At 55.7% G+C, this 11,377-nt stretch overlaps 1 protein-coding gene and 1 long non-coding RNA gene across 4 annotated transcripts; one reads left to right on the top strand and one right to left on the bottom strand.

Moving 5' to 3' along the window:
• Positions 1 to 1,483: 1,483 nt before the first annotated feature.
• Positions 1,484 to 9,680, bottom strand: LOC121361460. Of its 2 annotated transcripts, XR_005956340.1 has the most exons (5): positions 9,602 to 9,667; positions 7,575 to 7,651; positions 6,737 to 6,834; positions 5,483 to 5,642; positions 1,484 to 2,925 (listed from the first exon to the last, which is right to left on the bottom strand). It is a non-coding gene; the product is annotated as an uncharacterized LOC121361460 (long non-coding RNA). The 2 variants fall into 2 exon arrangements; XR_005956339.1 differs by lacking the exon at positions 7,575 to 7,651 and having other exon boundaries at positions 9,602 to 9,680.
• Positions 8,693 to 10,814, top strand: HAND1 (heart and neural crest derivatives expressed 1). 2 transcript variants are annotated; one of them, XM_041482200.1, is made up of 2 exons: positions 8,693 to 9,706; positions 10,243 to 10,814. In XM_041482200.1, exons 1-2 carry the CDS (start codon positions 9,200 to 9,202, stop codon positions 10,339 to 10,341), a joined length of 606 nt encoding a protein of 201 aa, XP_041338134.1. In that variant the 5' UTR covers positions 8,693 to 9,199; the 3' UTR covers positions 10,342 to 10,814. The 2 variants fall into 2 exon arrangements, with proteins under 2 accessions (XP_041338134.1, XP_041338133.1); XM_041482199.1 differs by having other exon boundaries at positions 8,695 to 9,706; positions 10,240 to 10,814.
• Positions 10,815 to 11,377: the final 563 nt, after the last annotated feature.

Genomic DNA, 11,377 nt, shown 5'->3' with positions numbered 1-11,377 from the left:
GGGGCAAATGGGAGATGCTTTGCCTATTGCGGTGTTTTTTCCTACTGCGCTCTGAGCCGGCTCATGCGGCGCTGGCAGGCGGGACACGGCTCCACTGCTCCCTTTCCACCCCCTCCATGTGAGCCCTGTCGCCTCCAGCTTTCTGCTTGCAAAGGCAGGGGCTGCTCAGAGCCCAGAGCATCCTTTAAAAAGTGCTTTGTGTTTAGGTGCTGGTGTCCATAAGCCCAGCTGAGCCCCTGGCGTGGCTGAATGCTGAACCCAGCTCACCTGGCTGCTCTCCTCACCCACCACATTTGGGTCTCAGCAGCTGTTTTTAACCTGGATTGGGGTTTGTCACCACAGCCAGGACCAAGAGATGGGTGGTTATGGGGTTTTTGTTTGGGGGTTTTTGTCGTTTTTCCCGATTCTTCTGCCTGTTTGCACCTCACACCATTGTCACCACACCACTCCTGGGCTGGACCTTGGGGATCCAACCATGAGATCTCAAGGCTGTGGAAGGTTGGGAACGAGGGTTTTTTTTTTCCTGGAGAAGGAGGGTTATGCTTTGTGCTTATTTGAAGCCCCTGCAAGCACCTGAGGGAGCGCATGTGTGCTGGGGGGCCAGTGCATTTTAGGGGGCACATTCAATACATGAGGGAGCAGGGGAGAAACCACTTCCTCATCTCATAGACAGCATAATAGCATCCATGGAATTAAAACAAGGTCTGAGCAAGAGAAATGCACCCACAAAGGCCTTTATCTGGCAGAATCAGAGCTCAGCAGCAGCACGGGAAGCAGCGTGCAGCTCACAGGAGACCAGCCCATCTAGAGTTTCGGCTCTGGTTAATGACACAGCAAATCGAGCCTGTCATCTTTAGACATGATGTTTCTTGTCCTTTTGGCCCAAGAAAATAATCACCACCCTCTAAAACTGCAGTTTCACAGTGGTGTAGCCCTTTCTCCCCCCATCCCCTCCAGAAGAAAGGCGGGGGCAGCAGCTCTTGGGGTGGGAGGACACGGCACTGGGGGCTCCCCACCCTCCACCCACGATTCCAGCATCACACCGAGCAGATGAGGCTGGGCCAGCTTCCTCCTGGAGAGCCACAGTGGATGTGGAGTGCCCATCCAGAGGATCCCAGCTCCCCAACAAACTGGCAGGTTCAGGCAAATCTGTGATGAACAACTTCTCCCTAACTCCATGGGTGTTGAGCTCCTGGCAGGGTTCACCAGGCTGGGCTTGCTGCACAGGAGGGGCAGCTGCATGGCAAGACTTCACTGCCAAAGGCCCTGGCATAGAAATATTTGTGATTTCCTAAATCACAGACTGATGCCACTAGCAGAAAAAGCAGCACCATATATATGCACATATACACACACACACATGCTATATATACTTTATATTTACAACTACAATCGTAATGATATTTGTACTTACATTTATTTTATTTTTATATATTAAAATATGGATTTATATATGCAATTTTATTCTTATATATAGGTTAAATATTGTATCAGGATTGCTGGTGTGTATATTGCTGGCTTAGGAATTACTGTGGGATTTTTTTTGTGCTCTGAGTATAACACGGAGTATGTTAAAAAAGCCCTCCAAAAAATAAGAAGGGCTTAAACACCTTGTTGGAAAATGGTTTTTGTTTGTCCCAAGGTGAGTGTTCTCAGCTCCTGCATATGATGGGCTCTGCAGAGGCCACAGGAGCTCTGGGGCGAGATCAGAGTGGGGCTGAACGCTGGTACAAAATCCCTCCCTGCCAGAAGTCAGCCCTGCAAGCCTTCACCCTGATGGAAAACGCACTGTGCTGAGCCAGGGATACTCCAGCAGCTGGGACAATCAGCGGTGAAGTGCTGGTGGTGGCCATCACTGTGGCAGCACCCACCAGCTTTGTCCATGTCCCACAAAACATCCCTGGAGCCGCCGCACCGCCAGCACGGCGGATTTCACAACATTTCCCCAGGAGTGTTTGGATTCAGGGTGTAAAACAAACCACTTTTGTCCAAACAAGATGCTTCTTGCAGAGATGGCTATTTTGGGTTGGGTGTTTTTTATTTTAATGGCCTTTCAAAGAGCAGAACTGGTTTGCACGAAGCTGCTCCAAATGTTTCCAAGCAAAGTTTAAGAGAAAACTGGAGTTTCACTTAAGCGGGTTTTAATGGGGAAGGCTTGTTTTTCCTTCATGTTCCCTGCTCTTCTTGGAAAACCAGGAGCCAAGAGAAGAAAGGTCTTCAGCTCACAGCAAACGATTTTGTTTCAGTTTTGAGAAGTAGGGAGGGATCAGCATTTTTATGGGAGCAATTTATTTCCTTTCAATAAGCTCCATTTCAGACAGGATTTTTTTTCTCCAGAGCGTGTTAGGAGGAGTCACATATTTACTGTGTATATTGATATACAATAAAAGCCTTATTCTTTGGAGGTCTGGATTCACTTTTTACAGCATGTCCCCATCCTGTGACTGCCTGGATGCAAGGAGGTACAATATCCATGGTGACACCATGGACCATGCCAACAAAAGGACACTCAGTGTCTCTGTGCCTTTTTGCCCCAAAATTCCCCCACCTCCCCCATGCCTATGAAGGCAGCAGCACAGCCATGCTGGGTGCTGGATCCCAGTTTGGGATGGGGAATAATGAGCTCTGGGGAGGCTTCTGCCACCTCCCATTTATAAAACAGGGGGAAAAAGGGTGGGAAAAAGCACTAAAATTATTTAAGACCCCCAACTCCCAAATAATTTTCTGTTGAAAAAAAAAAAAAAAGTATTAACAGATGCTTGTTAATTCTTAAAACCATCTCAATCCAACCTTGGAAAACCCATCTTGAGAGTCTTGCTGTAATGGCTGGCCCGGCAGCTGCACAGACATCTCAGGATGCAGTGGGGGAAACCAAGGGAAAATCAGTCCCTCTGCTCCCATGGAAGTGAGCAGTAACTCCTGCACCTGAACAGAGAGAAAAACTGGAATTTTGAGAGAGCTGAGTATAACCAGGATAATAAAGCACCACTAATAGTCCTCATCCTCCTACCCTGGCACAGCTGGGAAGGCATAGCCAGACCTGGCATGAGACACTCTGTGATGAGAACTGGAGCTGCCCTGAAAATCTTAGAGACAAAATTAATTAAAAACCCCATGTGGATCCACACAGAGAGGAAAGAGGGAAGCAGGGATACCAGGACATGGTCCCACCACAGGGAGACATGGACAGGATGCTGTTCCCTGGCTCTGGCTGCTCTGCACTGCCAGCACATCGCACTGAGCCTGTGACACAGCAGAGCCCTGCTAAAAGCATCCCAACCTTTTTTGGTGGTCAGGACCACTGTCAGCAGCCTTTTCTCGCCACAAAGCCATTTACCTGCAATGCCACACAGACAGGGTGCAGAGCAGGAGCTCACCCACTGAGCCAGGCCAGTCCATGTGCCAGGGACAGTAGCAATGGGACAGGAGGGAAGCCTCTCTTTCAAGGAATGTGGAATGCTGGTGTAACAGGGACCAGGGAAATCCCTCATGCACATGTGGTGTCGTGGTACCTGGGCTTGGAAGGTCGCTGAGCTCCTGGAGTTGGAAGGAGTGGGAAGAGAAGTTCCCACAGTGGCACCACCAGGATTAATGGAGAGCAGGGGGAGATGGAGAAGGACACATCTCATGTCATAACCCACCTCCCTTTCTGCACCAGCACATAGGAGATGACCCAAAGCTGCACTAAGGGAAGGGTTGGAAGCAGCAAGTCCAGCTCTGCCCATCCAAACCCAGAAATTTGTCTCCAGCTATGCCCCAAACCAGATGCTTTGGATGAAGACGCCAGGAGCTGCCTTAATAAGCGCTTATGCAATCCTTCTGAGCAGAGGAAATGTCTTTCCCAATCCCCAGCCATTAGCAGTTGGCTGATGCCCTGGAGCAGGACATTTTAGAGCTCTTGTAAATTTGCTTCAGGAGTGGAAAGTGGTTCGAGGAGGGAAAGGCACTGGTTTTTGTCAGGGACCTGAATCATCTGGGAGCTCTTCTCCACTACTCCCCATGAGTGGAGAGTTGCCACCAGGAGCCAGCAGCCAAACCCTGCCCTGGGCCAGGTGATCAAGGGTGGGAGAATGACAGTGGCAGCTTGTACCCCTGGGTCAGCAGCCAGCCTCCAGGTTTTGGGGATCAGTGTTTGTCTAAGCAAGGAATCTGGGTGGGAAAGAAGAGGTTTTAGGGTAGGAGCATCACTCCTGATTCCGTGCAAAACTTCTTTCAAGAAGAGAGATCTACCAGGGAACAACTGGACCCGCTCTCCATGCAGGTGGCTCATGCGCCTGGGCTGCCAGACAGAGCTCATGGACTCGGTTTTTCTGTCATCTCCAATTATGTGTCTATGACAGGTAATTTAATATAAATAGAAATTCCCCTTATGGCAGGTGGAGCCTCCTTCCACTGACTTCCATGGCAATCAGATGAGGGAACAGCTCAGTTTTAAGTGAGGCTCAGGGCACCCATGCCAGCCTAGAGCAATGATTTTGGGGCTGGTTCCAGCGGCGAGGCTGCTGTTACCTTCCCTTTACCTGTTGTTTGCATCCAAACCTAATTGCCAATTGACATGAGCCGTCTTTGAGGAGCTGCTGCTCCATCAGCACAATGAGCCATTGTTGAAATGGCTGCAGCAATTTTCCAGGTTAATTTATGGCCGCCACACCCCATTAGCAGCAATAAATGTGGAGCCCGGTTTTGCCGAAATTGTGAGTTACGATTTTTCAAATAAATACATTTTCCTATAAACCAGCTCTCTGTTTAGTTTGAATGTTCCTCACAGACACATCCATCTACATAAAATACACAGGAGAGGAAGCTGAGCTGTGACTTTGCTCTGATGACATAAAAACTTTTGTAAACACAATGTCACTTACAGTATTAGCAAAGAGAGAGCCCAAAAAATAAACAGCGAGTGCCTGGCCCATCCCTTCAGGAGCACACGGAAAATTTAATACTTTTTTCCGTAAAGCTTTGTTTTCCTTTTGATTTATCCAAAGGAATGGATAAAGCAAGGCAGTGGCTGTTTGGCCATAAATAGATGGTATGTCTTGAGGGGCAATGGTTGCAGCCATCCTGTGTGTCGCCACAGGGGCGGCACAGGAGGGGTGTGGACAGAGAAGATGCTGTGGGCTGCTGCTGGGAACAGGAACATCCAGGCACAGCCCTGTGTTCACCCCCAATCCCTCCTGCTCCTTCCACGGGGCTCTGACAGACTCTGTCTCACTGGGAGCTGCTCCTGTGGTGCTGGTGCAGAATTAAGCAGCCCAGCAATGCAGCCTGGGGGACTCAGGCAGTGTGTGGGCACAGGAGAGCATGAGCACCAGCAAGCGTGAACTCTGTGCACCCCAGCACCCCTCACCCCTGTGAAACCCATCCTGGCACAGCAGGACACCTGTGGCAAACCCTGCTGAGGACGAGAGATGCCCTGGGTGGGCTTTTGCAGCCCAGCCTTGGCTGTGACCCCAGAGCTGAGTTCATTGCTGATCAAACTTACTTGATTCCATTCACTTCTGCAGGTTCTCTCGCTCCTCACGTTGCCAGGAGGAAAATAATCCCCCAGACAGAGAAGCTCTCTGCAGCTCTCCTTGAAGCAGACTCTGCCTCAGTTTCCCAAGGGTTTTTGCCACCGTCCCCCGAGGCCTCTGAGAGCAGAACTGTTAGGAAGGTGCTGAGTGATTATTATTGCATTATTCCAGGCAAGTGCTATAAATACCCAGGGGCACCTTTAGACACAACCCAGCTGCCCAGGGGAGCTGGCTCAGCCCTGCTCTGCGCCTGCAGTGGCTGAGGAGGGGATCAGTGGAGGAGTGAGGAGGTACCCTGGGCATAACCTGACGGGGGACACGGTGTGGGGCTGGGGGCTGACAGGGCTGGGACCCTCCTGGCTGCACCCTGGGGCTTCAGAGGAGCTTGGGGTGGAGGGATGTGGGTGCAGCAGGGTGCTGGGATGCTGCAGGGAGACGCTAACAAGGAAGACAAGGGGAATATTTTACGGGGCTGCAATGTAAACAGAGCTGGAGCAGAGCCCCTTTTTATGGAGTCCCTGTCCTGCCAGGGCATCTGCCAAGGCCCTGATTTACGCTCCTATTTAGATAAGGGAGCCGGAGGGGGGGAGCAGAGCTGGCGTCAAAGTCACAGGACAGCGGGGCTGCCGCTGGCTGGGCGCTGATAAGGAGGTGGCTGAGGGGCCAGGGCCAAAACCTCAGCTCCTGGCCCAGAATTGGGGATGGATGCAGGGCTTGGTGGCCCCTGCTGGGTGTGGGGTGCTGGGGTTCACAGAGACCTGGGATAACCTCACTCCCAACATGCAGCATTGGCCCCCTCACCATCACCTGGCCATGAGGGCAGGAAATCTTTCTCTGATTTGAAGGAAAACAGGTGGAGAGAAACGTGGTTCCTCCTGCCATGCCAGACATAAATCTCCTAATCCAAACTGCTCGGCATTTTCTCCCCCATGCGAGTGAGGAGATGTGAAATTAAAGAAACTCACCAAAAGTTTGAGAAGTGCTAAATTTGGACGCCATGACAAAGGCAGTCTGGTTTGATTTAGAAGGTGTCGGCATGAAAAGGGCTCTGGTTTTATTATTTTATTAAAACACGAAAGATTAGAATGATTTTCCAAAGGAAAAATCAGCCCTTTTGGTCCCACTATTTGCTCAGCTGAGCACTTCCAAACTCTGCAGGGTCCAGGGACCTCCATCAAGGGGTGGATTAAGCGAGATAACGCCCAGGCTTGGGCTGGACTTACCTGGCTTGGCAGCTGGAGGCTGGAGGTGACTCTGGTGCAGGGCTCAAGGTGACAGCTCCCAGCTGGATGTGGCTGTAAGTGGCCTGTGCAATGCAGGGCTGTGGGGATGAAAAGGGTATTTTTGGGAGGTATTTCTAGAGCTGAGGCTGAGTGCCACAGACTCTCACCTGGCAGGGCTGTGGAGAAGCTCAGTGAGGAGCTTGGGTGGTTTGTAAGAGGAGCAGGGCTCCACAGGTGATGCTCTGCCAGCACAGAGAGGTGAGGCATGAAGTGGGACCCCTGAACTTTTCCCAGGTGGAGAGAAGAGCTGGCTCCCATCATCTCTGAGCCGGGCTCGGGGATCCCACCCACCCACGGCTGGTTTGAAGGAAATCGGGGACACGACGCCCTACCCTACCCAAGCCTGGCTCTAACAGGAGAGTAATCACTAGCAAATGTTTGCAGGGCGCTTGTTTAAAGGGGGTGGGGAAGCGGGGTCTTTGCAGCAGCTGAGAACAAAGCAGGGGGGGAACAAAGCTGGGCAGATCCGGCACGGCCGCTCCCCCCCAGAACCGGAGACCGGCGTGCACCCTGCCCGGCCCCCCCAGCCTCCTGCCTCTGCAGCTCGCCTTGTAACAACTAACGATGGAAAATCCGAGGCATTTAAGTGGCTCCCGAATCCGCCCGGGAACCGTGATTGAGAGAAGTCAAATAAAATTTGTCATCTTTAAAATGCAGGAGGACGTTAATGGTGTGTTAGCCCGGATGATTAATACAAGCGCCTGCAAACAACCCTCCAACGTTTCCACCCTCCGCTGCAAGATGAATCGCTGGAAAGCGCCGTTAATCGCTAACATACCTTGGGCCCAAAGCCCCTTCCTGCCCCGCCGTGCTGTGATCCCCGCTGCCGTGCCCAGCCTGTCCTCTCTGGAGTCACTGCAGCAAGGGCAGGGGTCAGCCCCAGTGCCGCCCAGCAGGGCTGGGGGTGAAGCCCGGCTCTGGGACATCGTCCTGGGATGTGTCACCCATGGGTGCAGAGGCGAGCAGGATGTGCTGTCCACTTCAGGGCCCCTCCCTGGGCTTGCGTTTGGGGCTGTGGTGAAGTACAGGACCCCAACCCCAGCGTGTCGCCCCAGCCCTTTCGTGGCCAGGCTGGGACAGGGAAACGCAGGGCAGGTCACCCCCCTCCCTATTGTAAATACATTCATGTGCATGGCCAGTATAATTTTTATATATTTATGTATCTATGCAGTGTCTGTGCACGGGTGAGCAGCACACACACGTGTTTATGAGCCATGTGTGTGATAGGTGTGCATGTGCCACATGTTTGTATCACGTACTTATAATGACACTGTGCATGTGCCACACGTTTGCATCACGTACTTATAATGACACTGTGTATGTGCCACACGTGTGTGTCATGTACTTATAATGACATTGTGCATGTGCCACATGTGTGTGTCATGTACTTATAATGACACTGTGCATGTGGCACATCCGTGCTGCTGGTGTATGTAACATATATGGGTGCATGAGTGTGACCTGTTTGTGGAGTGTGTGCACAGCACAGAGCTGTGTGGTGCATGCAGCATCTTTGTGGTTCATGTGGGCAACGTGTGCCCACAGTGGTGTGAGCAGCAGTGCATGGTATAACCAGCACAAGTGCAGCGTGGATTTGTGCAGCGTGCATTGCACAGCGTGGCTGCGTGCTGTACACACGTGCAGTGCACATCCCTGTGCAGCTGTGCAACGCAGGCGTGGGCCAGGAGCCCCATGTGCAGGCAGGGAGCCCACACCCCATCCCTGCCGCCCCAGCCGCAGGGATGCCCATCGCGCCTCACTCCGATACCTTCTCCCCGCTTTCCTCCCCATCCCCCGGCTCCGAGAGCGGCCCCGAGCACCCCGTTCTGCCCTCCTGGCCCCGCTGCTCTCCTCTCCCTCGGTTCGGCCGTCGGAGGTCCGGACATCCACCAGCGGCTCCCGCGGCTCTCCTCCCCCGGCCGGCTCTCGGGGGGCTCGGACACCCCCGCCCCGGCAGCGAGAATCGGAGCGCTCCGGGACGGGGGTGGGGTGCCCCTCGGTTCTTCCTCACCCCCTGCTCCCTGAAAGCGCGGAGCGGGCGGGAGCCAGGGCAAGCGGCGGAGGTGTGAGCCCAAAGCCCCGAGCCCGGAGCGCGGCGCACGCCCCCTCCGCCGCTTCGCTCCCCCCGGGGCCTCCGCGCATCCTCCCCTGCCCATTGGCTCCGCGGCGGGGGGGCCGCGGCCCTATATAAAGGCAGGGTCGGGAGGCTCCAGAAGGGGTTAAAAAAAACCCCAAACAACAAACCCAAAACCCCAAAGACCGCCCGCCCCACCCCAAACCCCGCAGCCGCCTCTGCCACCGGAGCCGCGCTCCCCGCAGCCCGCCGCGCCCGCCCGGCGGGGAGCGCCTCCCGCCCGGCCATGGAGCGCTGCTGAGCGGCCCCCGGGGCCAGCGGAGCGGATCATGAACCTGGTGGGGGGCTACCAGCATCACCACCACCACCACCATCACCACCACATGCTGCACGATCCTTTCCTCTTCGGGCCGGCGGCGCGGTGCCACCAGGAGCGCGCCTACTTCCCCGGCTGGGTGCTCAACCCGGCCGAGGCCACCCCCGAGCTCGCCGGGCAGAGCCCGAACTACGGCTCCGCCGAGTACGGCCCGGCCGGCCCGGGGCGGCTGGAGGCTCTCAGCGGCCGCCTGGGACGGCGAAAAGGTGTCGGGGGACCCAAGAAGGAGCGGCGGAGGACGGAGAGCATCAACAGCGCCTTCGCCGAGCTCCGCGAGTGCATCCCCAACGTGCCCGCCGACACCAAGCTCTCCAAGATCAAGACCCTGCGCCTGGCCACCAGCTACATCGCCTACCTGATGGAGGTGCTGGCCAAGGACAGCCAGCCCGGGGACACCGAGGGCTTCAAAGCCGAACTCAAGAAGGCGGACGGCAGGGAGAACAAGAGGAAAAGGGAGACGGTAAGAGGCGGATCGGGACCCGCGTCCCTGCTCCCCGTGGGCCAGGGAGCAGGGACGGGAAAAACCCCGGGGCTGGGGGGAAAAATCCTCTAAAATCTCCCGGCCTCGCTGAAGCCTTTTTTCCCAGCGTAACAACAACAACAATAATAATAGTAATAACAAATCTGTGAAGGGAAAAGTCGTCGAAAAATAGCCCTTCCGACGGGCCGGGTGGGTTTCCCAGCACTTTGCGCGAGGGGTCAGCCCGCGGGTCCGGGACTGGCGGCGGCGGAGCCTCCCCGGTCTGTCCTTCCCCTCTCCCAGGACGAGCGATTCGGAGCCAGGGCGGCCGCTTCTCCCCGTGCTGCAGCGGGCGGGTGGCGGGGTGGGGACCTCTAAAGTCCCTCTTTGTCCTCGGGCTGGCAAAGCCGCTCGGAGCTGCGGGGCCCGGCTGCGGCCCTGCGGCGGGCGCAAGGGGCGGGCGGGCGGCGCGGGACCCCGCTCCGTTCCTGACCGCTCCTTTCTCCCTCCTCTCCCCATCTCCTCCCCCGCAGCAGCCCGAGGTCTATTCGCAGCCTCTGGGTCACGGCGAGAAGAAGCTGAAGGGCCGGACGGGTTGGCCCCAGCAGGTCTGGGCTCTGGAACTGAACCCCTGAGAGCTACCCGCCCGCCCCTCCATGTGCAATGTCGGAGAGAGCCCAGCCCGGCCCCGGAGCCCATCCAGGCGAAGGATACGGGGAGCCGGCCCGGCTGCCCCCCGCCCGGAGGGATGCTCCGCGGGAGAGAGGCGAGAGCGCTTTGCGGGCTCGGTCCTGCCCGCCTCGTCGGCAGCGGGGACCAGCTGGGCCCTTTCCCCCTGTCCCCTTCCCGCATTTGCAGTAATCGTTGCTCCCTCCCGCTGCCAGCAGCGACCCGCGGCTCCTGCCCTGCCGGGCCGGACTGGAGCGGTTCGATTCGTTCGCTGTTGTAAATACGAGCCCCCGATCCCCTCTCCCCGTCCGCTGCCTGACCGACGTGTGGCTGCGGTGAAACTACCTAGAGGTGCATTTGGGAACACTCCTGTGCCGGGTTTTCTACCTCAGATCTGCATGACCACTTCCCGAGGGACCGAGCGCGCCACACCACGTATTTAAAACTGAATAGCTAAAAAAAAAAAAAAAAAAAAAATTAATAAAGTAAAATTTAAACTTTATGCCAACGGCCTCGGGTCCGAGCCCTCTGCTTTCCCCTGCTCCGGCAATCGCGCTGCTCTGGCTGGGTCCCCTGCGCTGCCCACAGGGATGCTGCGGGATTAAAGACACCCCTGAAGTCACTAGTCTGCTGTGGGGCCGATTCTTGTCAGGAAATTCCTCCTTGGGGAGCTCGGGATCCTTTGAGACTTGTGTATGCCGTCCTTGCTCACGTCCTTTGCTCTGCAAACGTGTACCCGCGACCTCCTCCAGGGCACGGACTCTGCCCTGCCCGACCACCCCTTCCCTTCCCTCCCCAGGAGCCCAGCTAGAGGGAATGGATTCGTATTTGGCTTGGGGAAGGATGGCAGGATCAGGCCTTTCCAGCGTCTGGATGGCACCACAGAGCTGTGGAGCCCCAGGTTTCGTTGGTGCCGCGCAGAGAGCCAGGGCTCGGCTCCCCTGTCCTGCCGGGGCCGCCCGCCCGGCTCTGGCGCCGGCAGCACTTTCTGACAGGGATCCC

Source organism: Pyrgilauda ruficollis, unplaced genomic scaffold (genome assembly GCF_017590135.1).
Source record: "Pyrgilauda ruficollis isolate IOZ18807 unplaced genomic scaffold, ASM1759013v1 scaffold57, whole genome shotgun sequence".
NCBI lineage: Eukaryota > Metazoa > Chordata > Aves > Passeriformes > Passeridae > Pyrgilauda > Pyrgilauda ruficollis.
This window is presented reverse-complemented; position numbering and strand designations above follow the sequence as displayed.